This window comes from Molossus molossus, unplaced genomic scaffold, assembly GCF_014108415.1.
Source record: "Molossus molossus isolate mMolMol1 unplaced genomic scaffold, mMolMol1.p scaffold_m16_p_3, whole genome shotgun sequence".
Lineage (NCBI taxonomy): Eukaryota > Metazoa > Chordata > Mammalia > Chiroptera > Molossidae > Molossus > Molossus molossus.
The window spans coordinates 72,568,976-72,584,438 of record NW_023425366.1 but is presented as its reverse complement, the minus strand read 5'-3'; the positions used below and the strand labels follow the sequence as shown (position 1 = coordinate 72,584,438).

The 15,463-nt window shown below is 39.3% G+C and overlaps 1 protein-coding gene across 1 annotated transcript in view; it reads right to left on the bottom strand.

Moving 5' to 3' along the window:
- LOC118642044 overlaps positions 1 to 15,463 on the bottom strand; it is an 89,205-nt gene that overhangs the window by 62,018 nt on the left and 11,724 nt on the right. The window contains 1 exon segment of the mRNA XM_036279696.1: positions 8,956 to 9,027. Coding sequence (XP_036135589.1) covers positions 8,956 to 9,027 — 72 coding nt within the window.

Here is a 15,463-nt window from a genome sequence, read left to right as displayed (position 1 = left end):
AAACAAAATGCACAAGCAGAACAGAAACAGACTCATAGATACAGAGAACTTTTTGTTGCCAGATGGGAAGGGGGTTTTGGACATGGATTTGAAAAAGGTGAAGGAATTAAGAATTACAAATTTGTTGTTAGACTGATGAACCTCAAATGGAAAGGAGAGGGGTGGGGAAAGATAAACCCAAGAACTTATATGCATAATCATTGGACACAGACAATAGTGTGGGGAAGGAAGGAGAGGGGTGGGAGTGGGGAGGAGCAGTTCAATGGGGGCAAAAATGGGGGACATCTGTAGTACATTCAACAAAAAAGGTAAGATTTTTTAAATGCTTTACACAGTGCCTGACAAATAAGTATTCAGTAATAGCTATTACTATTTAACTTAAGTAATATTATGCCCATTGATATAACCAAGAGTAACTAAAGGCTCTTGTATCAGTACATCAAAGAAGGAATGAATATTCATTACATATTTTGAATAACTAGAATATATCAAGCTTTGGGCCCAGAGACTTATATAAATTTCTCATTTCTTTTTGTGTGAAGTGGATCTTATCATCCCAGCTTTATAAACGGTGTCACCAATGACAAGGGAGGTTAATAATGCATACTAATTTTATTCCAGTGAGCACTTTTATTGATATTTAGCAATGACCTTTGATAATGTATTCCCTCTAACCCTTGCTCTCATATTAATTTAAACAGTATAAAGCAGTCAGTATTGTATTGTGTGGAATATTCCTTATGGTTCTCTTGGTAATTATTTAACTTTGAAGCCTGGGACAAAAGTCCAGCAAGTGTGGGTTTATCTCTATGAGTAGCATTAAGGTTTGTGGTAGTTGTTTTCCTTTGAAAAATAGAAGAGGAAGTGATGTGGAGATGCTTAGAATTCAGAAAAGAGGCTGCAAACATATGTACCCAAAGCAACCCTGTATTGGACAGAATGACCTAGTCATATAGTTTGATTTTAAATTTTAGTAAACTTGTTTCCTAAGAAAAGTAATCCAAAAGGATTACTAAAATAATTAGACTTGGTAGATCCTTTAACTCTATCTTAAATAAACAAAGAAAAACAACAGTTCCTTTTCTCTCTGTTCTGTCTACCCTGGAGGAGGAGATCTGTTACAAATGGACTTATTTTAATAAATAGGAACTGGGAGACTGGGTATGTGTAGGGAAGCACTACAGGAGTCAAAGGGTGCTTAATCTAATAATGCTATGAGGCCCAACTTGTATGCCAGTAGACTATTCTCTGTAAAAACAACATGAATAATTAATATGGGTGCCCAGTGGAGACTGGTTTTGTGTAAGAGGCTCATAAACATAGCATCTATTACTATCCCATCTATCCTGAGGAATAATATCCAGATAGTGAAATTCCTTCTGTGACTATAACTGTGAGTACTTTCTACCACTTGTGTCTTTTTGTTTTGTCCACAATACCTAAAATAATGAGGCTCTTTCCTTTATTAGTGCTTGATATCAAAGGCTCTTAGGTTGAAATGTGATACTCCATAATTCTTAAATTAGTTCAAATCTTAATCTGAGATCTTCCAGACAGCAGAGCATATAAAACGGATTTGCGTGGAGTGGTTATTTGGGAGGCAGACCCCAACAGCAGCAGTGAGGACAGTCAAACAGGGAGGCAGGAGAAGTGAAGACCAGGTAGGTTACTGCAATAGCCATTGCTAGAGGTAGCAGAGCTCCATCCATCCTGAGAATATAGACTATCTCAGACCTGTCCACCTGAGGGCGCACAACAGGAAGCACTTGCCCTTAGCTCTCATCTACTACTGACTGAGGGTTACCCGGCGTTATTACTCCCCAACCGCCCTTGTATGCCTGCCAAATGGGATGCTGCAGGACTATGGGCACAGAATCAGAAAGGCTCTACACAGCCCCTTGAGGCAAGACACTGCGAGCAGCACCACGTTAGGGAAAGCAAGCCCTTAGCTGATTACCAAAGCCAGGCTAGAATCAAAGGTGAAGCCTAAGGAGAGTGAGATTCAGTATCTGGGTTAGGCAAATGGAAATATTTTTATGGCAGACCAAAGTGGATTGGAATCTGGACTCCATCACTTGCTCTGTGAATCATTTTGGACCAGTTATTGATCATTATTATGTCTCAGTTATAAAATGGAGATAGTATGCATTTCATAGCAAGGATCTGATCATTACTACTACTACAGGAAAAGTGGTGCAAATTGCCTTGAAGATTCTGTTGGATCGCTGTCCTGGCTAGGAGCTTCCTGAGTGTAATCTGAAACCAACCTCCATACTTAGGGGCAAGGAAGAAGGAAGAAAAAGTCAGATCACTGCAGATTGGCAGATGGCAGTAAGACAAGTACAGGCCGTAAGACGGATTTCTGAACCCATCTGCCGAATCTTTAAAGTTTATATAGAGGTCTTGACTGAGTCTAGTCACGTACTCAGTCCAGGTAGTCTCATCACTACATTCCTATCTCAAGGCTGTGTTCTTGGCAGCTTCTAGGGTGGGGAAGCAAGGAGAGCACCCATTTCAAGCACAGAGGAAGGAGTTGGGAGCCTCTAACTGCCTAGGTCCAGCTTGTGGGTCAAACTAGCCATCATGCCTTCTTGATGACCTTCTATATGATATTAAGTCATATAGAAGAGGTAGTTTGCAATCACATCACATAACTTTAAAAAGAATGGTCAAAATTATTTCTGCGGAACCATACAGAAATATTTGCATTAAATAGGACAAGAATAATATTTATTTCTTAAGTAAGGACCTTAAGACACAGAGAGATTATATGATTTAATAAAAATCTCATAGTTGGTAAGGGACCGTGCTAGTTTTCTGCCTCTTCTACGTGTTTAGTCTTATTCCTCAATGTTAAGCAAATATTAAAACTGCTAAGTTGATCTGCAATTTGCAAATTATAATTACTTACAAATGCAATTTATGGACCAAGGCTTCACTGCAGTGTACTAATATCTGTTTACTTACTGACCTTGGTGAGTAGCTCATTTCCTGTCATTGATTTTATTGTTTAAAATTGGGCAAGGCCTTGTCAAATAATTCCTCTTATCAGAGTTCACTATGGAAGAGCCAGTGTAATTATCTCTAATGACTTCTAGCTCTTAATTAAATCAGTGACTCCTATAGTCTTCCTTAAATAAAGTTTTTTGGAAGCAATTTAGTTGTTAAAAGATTCAGATTAAGGATGCACATCTGAATGTTAATTTTATTTATTTACTTATTTTTGTTACTCCTCATCCGAGAATATTTTTTCATTAATTTTTTAGAGTGAAAGGGAGGGAGGTGGGGGAGGGGGGAGAGAAAGAGAAACATCAATGTGAGAGAGACACATCAATTGGTTGCCTCCGCATGACCCTGACGGGGGCTAGGGATCAAACCTGCAACCCAGGCACATGCCCTTGACCGGGAATAGAACCCACAACTCTTTGGACTGAGGCAAATTGGCTGAGCCAACAGCTGAGCCAAATTGGCCAGGGTATGGATGCTAATTTTTTAAATACCTAAGTGAAAAAGTGATACCTATAATTCAAAGAGCCAGAGACAGTTATATAAAGTTTATTAATCTAAAATTCACCATTTAACAGAAATGTTGTTAATGATCACAATAATTTTGTAAAGATTATTCTTTGAATTTATTTATTTAATGAAAAGTATATATTGCAGTTTTATGGCACATCTCAAAAAGCAGCATTATCTTCTCTTTTAAGCATTTGTGTAATGTGTGTGATATGCCCAGCACTGCACTAAGCCTCTTACATATACTCACCCTCTTAATCCTCATAATAGCCTTATGGAATAGAAACAATTATTACCCCCATTTTTATAGAAGAGAAAACTGAGGTACAAAGAGTGAAATTACTTTCTCAAGGTCACATAGCTGGTGAGTGGCAAAACCTTGTTGCAAACCCCTGTGGTAGGGCTCTAAAGTCTGTGCCCTTACCACCTTGACTATTTCCACACAGGGTTTCTGAACAAAAAAATTAGAATTCTTAATGATTTTACTAAGTACAGATAATTCTAATTAAGGATAAGGATTTTTGTTTGTTGGATTTTCCCTAGTCTCTTTAAAGTAAATATGTGTAGTAGAATTTTCTTTTGAAATGTTTAACAAGATAAATGAAATGAACTACCACAGATAAAGTGTCAGAGAAACCTGTGTTTATTTTGTTTCATCGATTCAGTTGTCTTGATCAGAGTTTTCCTATTACAGATCATCTGTATTATCTTTTGATAGGTAGAGTCAGAAATTCAATTACATTGGTTTAAGAAGAAAATAAAATTTATTGGCAAATATAACTGATAATCCTAATGGTTGGTGCTGGTTTAAGACTTAACTCTATTCAGGACTTCTTTTCCTTTCTCTATTTCTGGGCTCTGCTTTTCTCCATATTGGCTTCAGACAGTCTCTGTATGAGTCATTAGTGTTGACCCTGGAAACGCCAGAGTTATATACTTTTTACAGCCCTAAATCTCAGAAGGAGAACTCCTTTCATCCAGAGTTAGTATTAATTGCTAGAAATGAACTGATCGGTTCTCCTTGAGTCAAGTGTTTGTTCTTGTTGTAATCCCAGAGGCAAGTAGTGCTTAATTGGCCAACCTGGGTTGGTTGGGATCGACACATTGTTAGAATCACACCAAACAGGTGAAGAGCAATTCCCAAAAGAAAAAGAGGACTCAGTTACCAGATGAGGAAAAGTAATCTGTGTCTCTGATATTTACGGTTACTTGAGATTCTAAAACACTTCATGACAATGACAATTATTATAGACATTGCTGGACCCTTTTTCTTTTTTCCCCATAAAGTAAGATAGTGATAAATTATAGAAACACTGCTCTTATTTATGATCATTGAAGGGACAAAAACAACACGTGTTTTATTATTTATAATGGGTCGTAAGTTGCTTTCAGTGATGGATAAAAGTCAACTATTTAATTTTAAATTAAAATATCATAATATAACTCTTTATAATATATATAATATTTTGTATAAAACATGTCTATTGATATTTGAGCTCACCCCTTGTTTTCCTGGCCCATTTTCTCTGTTCCTTTATATTCACTTCATTCCAGACATCTAAAAGTATTGGAAAATTTTCAGATGTGCTTTTTTTTAATATGATGGTATGCTTCTATATGGCTGTACTTTCTTCCTGCAATGTCAATCTTGTCTGCCACGTACACTCTTGGTTCTAAGGAAATTTACTCAACCCACAGCCCTACAGCCTTGCATTGACTTAACTTCTATTCTTAGCCCCTCCCCAACTGCTCCTGCCGTGGCTTTTTGAACGAGGGAGGATGCACGTCTCAATTAATACAGCAACCTCGTAGCACTTATTTTTAAGCTACATTTGAGGAAATCCACTGAAACTTTGCATAGAACTGACAAATGATGGAGTTAAGATACAAATTCAGGTACATTAATATCTAAATCCATGTTTTTAATCACTATATTAAATTACCTCTCCTTCAAAGATTCTTATTAAATGAATGGATTAATGATTACTGGAAACCAACCCTATTACCATGCCATGACTGACTGAAAAAAAGTTAAAATTAGAAAGAAAACAAAATGGATATCAGTTCACTTAAAAAGAAGACAGAGAAGCCAACTTTTTCACATATAAATGTAATGTTAATTAGTTGAAACCTCTAGAACAGTGTGAAGGTATTTTTGTAGAGCAAGATACATATTTCTGGAATAAAATTTTGATCTACTAGAACCATAGCATTTGATTTAAACACACACACACACACACACACACACACACACACACACATCCCTCTCTAGTATGTGCTGTCAATTCAATATATACATTTAATGTTTATTTTTTTTCTTGAGGCAAGAGTTTAATGTATGGTAACCTACATGCATTTATCTTTTCTTTCACAAAATGTCGTTTACCATTTGTCCTTTGACATTTCAGAAACAATGCCATCTGACAGTGCTGCTGAATCAGTGTCTGCTTCGGTTGGAGATTCAGCTACTTTTACTGAGTTGTGACAGCTCTCTGAAACCTGGCAGTATGTGGTTGCTTTTGCCTGAATAACACTAACTTTCAAAACAAGCACTTGGATTGGATTGGATAATAATAGATTCTAGAGAATGGAAGTAAAGATGAGATAAAACAAAACAGAAATACCCTTAAAACTAATCATAGCCCTGGCCGGTTTGGCTCAGCGGTTGGAGCGTCGGCCTGCGGTACAGAGACCTGGGTTCGGTTCCCGCTAAGGGCACGTACCTCGGTTGCAGTTTGTGCCCGGCTCTGGTTGGTCGTGCGGGTGGCAGCCACTCGATGTTTCCCTTCACGTCGATGTTTCTCTCTCTCTCTCCCTCCCGCTCTATCTGAACAAAAAATGGAAAAATGTCCTCGGGTGAGGATAAAAAAAAACAAAAAAAAACCACAAAAACTAATCATAGTTGCTGCAGGAGCAGAATTTCCTTAAAAAATTTTTTTCTTTATTGATTTTAGAGACAGAGAGGAAGAGAGAGGGAGAGAGAGACAGAAACATCGATGAGAGAGAACATCGATGAGAGAGAGCATCGATTGACTGCCTCCTGCATGCCTCCCACTGGGGATTGGGCCCACAACCTGGGCATGTGCTGTGACCGGGAATGGAACCAGTGACTTCTTGGTGCATGGGTCAATGCTCAACCACTGAGCCTCACTGGCCAGGCAGAAGCAGAATTTCTGTCTAAAAGGTAATGAGCTTTAGACCCCAAATAGCAGAATAGTCACCATATTTCATATCCAGGAAAACCTTTTCCTATGTTCATTTAAAAACTATCTTTATGAAATTCCAACTCAATGTCACTTAAAAGATCATTATTCATCCTAATTTGTTAGTTTCTCCCTAGATAATGCTAGATGTTCCTATTTTTATCTGAGCTCTGCAATTACCTTGTGAATCTTTCACTGTCATTTAAATATATTATTCACTATCAAGAACTGCCTTTCCTTTATTCTTTACATAAATTGCTCTCTATTTTTGACTCCTCATATTACATATTTTGAGATCAATTGCAAATAAGTAGTCACAAAAGAGACATTTTATTTTACCTTAAAATTAGGTCTTTTTCTATAATCTTAACATCAGGTCTTAATATCAGGATTTTAGAATCATGCTTTAATGTCTCTTCAATCTGTTCACCGCACACGCATAGGCAGAAATGAGAAGGATCCGTGGAGAATTGTCTTCCAATACTCAGGGCTCTTTTTCCACTAAGTTATTCAATTAATCCCTCATTATTTTGGCTAATTCACTCCACTATGCAGATATACTGGTATTGACGGTCTGCAGTATGCTCACTCACATATTCCTATGTCAGTACCCTCACACTCCTTTCCCCATAGTATCATGGGCTTTTCCCAGAGGACCTTAGCAACTAGTGATAATCCCAAGGATCCTGTTAAGAATGAATTTTATCAGTGCCCTCCTGCCCCCCCTCCAATTCATATATTGAAGTCCTAATGCCCAGTACCTCAAAATATGACCTTATTTGGAAACAGAGCTATTGCAGATGTAATCAGTTAAGATGACAGCATACTGCAGTAGGTTGTGCCCCTAATCTAACGTAACTGGAGTTCTTATAAATATGGGAAAGTTGGACACAGACATGCACAAAGGGAACACCATGTGAAAATGAAGTCAGAGATCAGGATGAAGCTTCAATAGCCAAAGAATGCCAAAGATTGCCAACGAACTATGAGAAGTCAGGGGAGAGCCATAGGATATATTCTCTCTCACAACCTTCAGGAGGAACCAAGTCTGCTGACACCTCCCTTAATCTTGAACTTCTAATCTCCAGAACTGTGGGACAATATATTTCTGTTGATTTACCCGCTCAGTTTGTGGTATTTTTTTATAGCAACCCTAGAAAACTAATGTAGACTCACACACACTTTTGGAAGACCTGCTCCTAATGTGCAGTAATACTTGATGGGAATCTTAAAGTCATTCTCTGACCTGAGTTCATATCAACCCCATGATTTAGGTGCTGTCATGGGTGAATCCTCAAACTCAGCAAAGATTGTACCTAGAATTCAATAGCCAAAAAGAACATCACTAATCCAAAATGGCATTTTCAATGCTAAGATTATAGGGCTGAAGCAACTCTTTAGACCTGATCTATTAATATTACCAATAGGCCTCTCCTGAACTCTAGACCAAATTTCCTTTACTCTCAACAACTGTAAAACTCATTCTGTCACAATTCTGCCTGCACCTTCCTGTGGTCTACAGTGAAGTTCCTAAACCTTATCTTGTCCCACTATCATCTCTGTCTCAACTGTGAGGATGTAGCCTGGGTTCTAGTGATCTGCATGTGAATAAGAATGCACATAGTAGAGAACTGACAAGGTGAGAGAGCAGAGCTACCTCTTTCCTTCACAAAAGAGCAATGATTACTAATGCATGAGTTCATGCATGATGTACCCTGTGAGTCCACGTTAAATAGCTTCAACAAGAAGTTCCCTGCCTCTAGAATAACAGCACCTTACATATACTGAGTTCCAACTTTTTGTATCGTATACTCCACTAGGTACTTTGCCAATGATTTTTAGTTGACCTTAATAATGAGCACCATTCTCATCATTTACTGAGTACCTACAGTGTGTGTGCACTATAGTAGATTTTAATATACTTAATTTTAATTCATACCCACTTGCAAAAGCAAGCGTTATTCTTCACATTTTATAGATAAGGAAACCAAGGTTCAGAGACATTAAATATTTACAGTGGCAGAATAGAATTTTTTTTTAAATCATCACCCAAGGATATTTTTTAATTAACTTAGAGGGAGAGAGAGAGAAAGAGGGAGGAGAGAAAGAAACATCAATCGGTGACCTCCTGTAAGCACCCTGATGGCGGATCAAACACACAGCCTAGGTTTGTGCCCTGACTGGTAATGGAACCTGCAACCTTTTGGTGTACAGGATGATGATCCAACTGACTCACCTGGTCAGGGCCAGAAATAAAATTTTGACTGATGAAATTAATGCTCTGACAATCTAAGACAAAATTATAAACCTAAAAAGACCAAAAGAAAAAAAGAAGAAATTCAATAAACAATAGAAGACTGTATTTGCATTTTTATAGTCAGAGATTTATTGCCCTATGGAACACACTAGTGACCAATAGTATCTAAAATCTGAAAGTAACAAATAATGCTAGATTTTAATGTCACTGTTTTCCCACTTGAGGCTCAAAATGTCATATTTTATTCCCTCCCCCCCTACGGCGCCCATCCCCAACCCCGTCCCAGCATGACATGGCCTGAAATGCCATGACAAGTGAAGGCAAAGCGTACAAGCAATACCTTCCGTTATGTGGCTCACACCATTACTGTATATTTTCCCCCATTATTTCAGACAAGTAGGTCTTAGATCTTTACTGAAACTCTGAGAATGGATTTCTAGCCCCTAAATTGCAAAAGCCTGTTGGGTTAATATAGAAATGCAATAACTTGGCTAAATTGACTGTCCTTGAGACTGTGGAGAATGGAGTTTCCTGAGGCTTGTAAGGTTAATATTACTTGCAGTAAGATGATTTCCCCAGAGATACTGTTTTGTTATGGAATACACTAGATTTATGGAACAACTCCAAGAAAGATTCTGGATTCCTTCTACCAACACCTTCTTATAAATTCATGAATCAAAACACAGATTCAGAAATTAACTGGGGCACGAATCAGGAGATCACAATTCCAAAAGCCAGCTTATTTTTTGTTGTCATTAAGGAAAAACAATTACTCTCAATGGGAACTTAGTTTAATTTATTACTCAAATATTCAATTCTAAAGATTATGGAAACTTTGGGATTTCTGGTCAAGATGGCAGCATAGGTAAACACGGTATCACCTCCTCCCACAACCACATCAAAATTACAGCTAAACTACAACACAACCATCATTCAGAACTGCCTGAAATCGAACTGAATAGAAGTCCTACAACTACGGAATTAAAGAAGCAGCCACATTGAGACTGGTAGGAGGGGTGGAGGCGGACGGGCTGGTCCCACACCCATATGTGGCGGATAAAAATCAGGAGGACACCTTGGCTGGGAAGGTTCTCCCTGGGGAGTGAGTGGTCCCCACCCCACACCAGGCACCCAGCTCAGGGTTCCAGTGCCAGGAAGAGAAGTCCCCATCACTTCTGGCTGTAAAACTAGTAGGAACCGAGGCTGAGGGAGGCGGAGGCTGAGGCTGTGGGAGCCCCAGGCAGTCCCTCTTGAAGGACCCATGAATGGACTTACTCGGACTTGCTCCCTCTAAGCTTGGAGGAGAGGCAGCTTGAAAGGCACCAGAGACATACAGGGAAGAACTGACCTGTTTGGCTTCAGAATGAGGGCTGAAAAGGAGACTTTCTTCTGGACAGACATGCTGGCGGAAGCTGATGTTCCTTTGGTGAGCCTTTCCCTGGGGTGGCAGATGGCCACCATATCTGAGACTCCAGCAACCTGGCTCACACTGTTTGCCCCACCCTGATGATTCCCTGAGGCCATGCCCCCCCCTTTCAGGCCCATCCAAGCTGTTTCCAAAGGCTTTACCATAGAATTGGCCTGTCTTGGATTGTCCTTAAGAGTTTCCTAAAATCTCTCAAACAAGCAGTATCTGGTCTCAGCAAGGCCCATACCTCTTGTTAAGTGGCTCCAGGCCTGGCACTAGAAGCAGCCAGCCTTTGTTCACAACTTGGCTTTTCTTGGGTACTTCCAAGCCCAGCACGAGAAATATCTAGTGGCAGATCACTTTGTAGCTTATGCCAGGTATCCCTGGGTAGAACATAGGCAATGGCTGACCTTGCCCCAGAGCCAGCACACCCAGTGGACAGCTTCAGACCACATTGAAACACCACCACCCAACCACCTCCACAAGTGACACACTCAATGAATAGACTCAGTGGGTACCAGAGCCCTAATAAAGTAAATCTTGCTCTGTGTGGTGGGCCCCTACACAGTTAATCCTCCAAGGTAGTCAGAGGCCAGTGGTCAGTGGGCACAGCCAGTCCTTGCAGCTGATCAGTCTGAGTAAAACCCTCCCAATGATATTCCAACAGCAATCCAGACTCAATTACAACAGAAGGGTGTACAGTCCACATGAGGGGTATACCTCGAGTGCTCAACTGGGATTATCAAGAAGGCTGTGCCACTGGACTCTACAAGACAACTACTACAATAGGCCACCCTATGAAGCCAAGGAGACATAGTAACTCTACCTAATACATAGAAGCAATCACAGGGAAGCAGCCAAAATGAGGAGACAAAGAAACATGTCCCAGATGAAAGAAAAGAATAAAATTCCAGGAAAAGAACAAAACAAAATGGAGATAAGCAATCAATCAGATGCAGAGTTTAAAACACAGGTTATAAGGTTGCTCTGGGAACTTGGTGACACCCTCAAGGAACTTAAAGAGACCTCCAAGGAACTTAGTGAGAACATCAACAACATCAAAAAGGACCAGTCAGAAATGAAGAATGCACTAGCTGAAATAAAGAATAATTTACAGGGAATCAATAGTAGAGTAGGTAAAGCTAAGAAGCAAACCATTGATTTGGAATATAAGGAAGCAAAAAACACCCAATCAGAACAGCAAAAAGAAAAAAGAATATAAAAAAGAAAAATGAGGATAGTGTAAAGAGCCTCTGGGACAACCTCAAGCATGCCAACATTTACATCATAGGGGTGCCAGAAGGAGACGGAAGAGAACAAGAAATTGAAAACCTCTTTGAAACAATGACAGAAAACTTCCCTAACTTGGTGAAGGAAACAGACATACAAGTCCAGGAAGCACAGAAAGTCCCAAACAAGATGAACCCAAAGAGGCCCACATCAAGACACAGTTAAATGCCAAAGGTTAAATACAAAGAGAGAATCTTTTTTTTTTGTTTTTTATCCTCACCTGAGGACATTTTTGCATTTATCTTCAGATAGAGAGGGAGGGAGAGAAGGAGAAAGAGAAAGAGAGAAACATTGAGGTGAGAGAGACACATCAACTGGTTGCCACCCACACGGCCCCAGTTGGGATCAGGGACAAACTGCAACTAAAGTATTGCCCTTAGTAGGAACGAAACCCGGGACTCTCTGGTCTGAGGGTGGGCCCTCTAACTGCTGAGCCAAACTGGCCAGGGCCAAAGAGAGAATCTTAAAAGCAGCAAGAGAAAAGCAATTTGTAACCTACTAAGGAACTCCCATAAAATTGGCAGCTGATTTCTCAAAAGAAACTTTGCAGGCCAGAAAGGAGTAGCAAGACATATCCAGAGTTTCCCAGACAAGAAAAAGCTAAAGGAGTTCATCACCACCAAATCAGTATTATACGAAATGTTGAAGAGTCTTCTTGAAGGAGAAGAAGAACAAAAATATGAATAATAAAATGTCAATTAATACATATCTATCACCCTGGCCGGTTTGGCTCAGCAGTTAGAGCGTTGACCTGTGGACCAGAGAGTCCTGGGTTTGGTTTCTGCTAAGGGCATGTACTTCGGTTGAAGTTTGTCCCTGTCCCGGTTGGGGTCATGTTAGTGGCAACCATTTGATGTGTCTCTCTCACATCAATGTTTCTCTCTTTCTCTTCCCCCCTCTCTCCCTCCCACTCTATCTGAAGATAAATGCAAAAATGTCCTTGGGTAAGGATTTTAAAAAAATACATATCTATCAACAATTGAATCTACAAACAAAATGAGCAAGCAGAACAGAACAGACTCATAGATACTGAGAACTTTTTGTTGCTTACCAGATGGGCGGGGACTGGAGGGATGGGTGAAAAAGATGAAGGAATTAAAAAGTACAAATTGGTTGTTAGACTGATGAACCTCAAAGGGGGTAGGAAGGGTGGGATGAGATAAACAAAGAACTTCTATGCGTATATGCATAACCAATGGACAGCAACAATAGTGTGGGGAAGGCTGGAAGGGGGCGGGTTTGAGGAAAAGGGGGTCAGTGGGGGAAAAAGGGGGGGAACATCTGTAACACATTAAACAATAAAGATGAGTTTAAAAAAAATAAATAAAGATTATGGAAACTTGGAAAGGATTATCTCTGAAGTAGTTTACTAAGATTTGTAGGGAAATTGTTAAGAAAAACCAATAAATTTGAGCTAATACTAATGTAAGTAAAGTGGCCATTTCTTATTTGAGAGAAACAAACAGTAAGGAGCTGATCTATTTCTTTTCTTGTGAGCAAAAGAGTAAAAAAAATTATCTTTATATTTGAAACAAAATTAATTCAGGGCTTTATATATTCCAGACACTAATTGTCCTTTTTAAAAATTTCTGCTCTTAAGACAAGAGTGCAATAGTGTTACTGGTGGGGAGAGGTCTTCGTCCCTACCTGAGTGGATTTCTTGAGATATTCTGAGAAAAAGAACTTTCTGAGACACACTGGAGGAGGAGCTATTTTAGAAAGCTTTATTCTGTGGACTCAAACCCCTGAGTTTCCAAGGTCCCGCTAAGGAAGAAGTGTAGCCGTGGCTTTAATAGGGCTAGAATTAAAGTCAGTGTCCAGAGCTTCTGTTCCATGTTGGAGCAGTCTAATCCAGCATTAGGCTAGTTTAGTGTCTGTTTCCAGCTGTAGTCCAGCAGGCCATTGCATGTAGGGTCTGCAGGGCCACATGGCTATGGAGGAAACACCGGCAAGTGCAAGGAATTAGGAGCAAGAAAGTCCCATGACCCAGGAGCAAAAAGAGAGCAGACTTCTTTGTTTAGGCTCTTTCGGGGATTATGTATTCCCAAATTTTGCAGTGGCTCTACCCTCTCTGGCTAATGATCTCTGTCCTCAGGTTTGACTGAGAGGCAAGTACCTTCCCTATATCACCCAGCTTCCCTGGGTATGCATCTATCTTCCCTTTGTTAAACCCCTTCCCCCAGTGATCTTCAGGAAATGCGCCAGTGGTTCCCTGGGGAGCATGAAATTGCAGCTTCCTGGTGAAGATGCCCAAATGATATGCCTATAATGTCTGGCCTTCCCTCTGCTTTTTTCCTATTATTAATAACTAGCTAATCACAATGGTATCAACAGGACAAGTGACATTTTAGAGCAAGAACTGGAAGAAAAAAAAAGACGATGATTTGTGTTCATGCTTCTTCTCTTCCTGACAATTTCTTCCAGGTGTAAGCAGAGAGGAGCAGTAAAGAAAATATTTAGCAAGTTGAAAAACTGTAGGAACTAAAAATTATTACCAGAGGATAGTACTAGATAAACACAAAAAAATTAAACAGAATGACATAATCTTTGTTCTGGTTATAAGTTTCTATGAATTAAATAAATATTAAATACATAGTATTAGACATTTTGAACAAATAATCTTTGAGATCATTTGTAATTTCCTTTATTCTTACTTAGTATTAGTTTTCCTGCCTAATTTCTTTACTGATACGCAATTTCAAAGCAAAATGTTGTGTGTATGTGTGTGTGTGTGTGTGTGTGTGTGTGTGTGTATGCATTTGGAGTATGCGTAAGAGGTATACAGGATAGTGCATAAGAATGTGGGCTTTAAAGGCAACTTGGATGTGAATCCTGGCTGTGCCCGTTGGTAAATTTGTGACCTTGAACAAGTGATGTAACATCTCTTTGTCCAAATGTTCTCATGTGTAAAATACATGAATAATAACTTGATGTTCTTCTCAGTATAAAATGAGTTAATATTGTGGCCTAAGCTGGGTACATGAACACTTTGAAGAGTAAGGACAGTTTTGAGGGAATAATTTTTGGATCCTGAACTCTCCATGTACTCTGCCTGAGCAGGCTGGAGAAGAGCCACATCACAGGTGTCATGCCCGTTTTCCTCTCTTTTCAACACTGTCTTTTCCACATTCTAAAATCAGATGTACCTTTATCCACCCAGAATCTCACTGTGCTGCTCTCAACTAATACATAAATCCTCCAGTGTGTAATCAAGTGACTAAATGAAATAGTGCTGCTAGTGTTCAGATAGTGAGTGACATTAATGAGTAAAATTGTTGTTTTTTTTAAGTCAGATGATTTCTAGTTCTTGCTTTCAATGAAATTGAAAGAGGACCTAATTGAGTTTTTAGCTGATAGATCATTAGAAATAATTAGAGATCATAAGAACAGAGGCTTCTTCTATTCTTATCTACCTCTGCATGTGCACCAAGTTTCCTAGCTTATTATGTATCCCAGGTGACAATTAAAAAAAATGTTTTAAATATATACATAGATGATGTAATATCTTAGGGCTATATTATATTATATTATATTATATTATATTATTATATAGATGGTAGGTATCAAACTGATTTTTGACCTAGCCTCAGAAGGCAGAAGCCATCACTCTGGCTGCAGTCCCAGGCCACCTATATTCAAGCGAAGACAAAGATCCCACCACTGGATAAAGAGCTGTCAATGCCCCGTGACAGAGCTTGGTGAGTGGAATGTATTATCACAACCATCGTTGAAAAACATAAAATACTACAGCCCAGCCAGTTTGGCTCAATGGTTGAGCGTCGATCCACG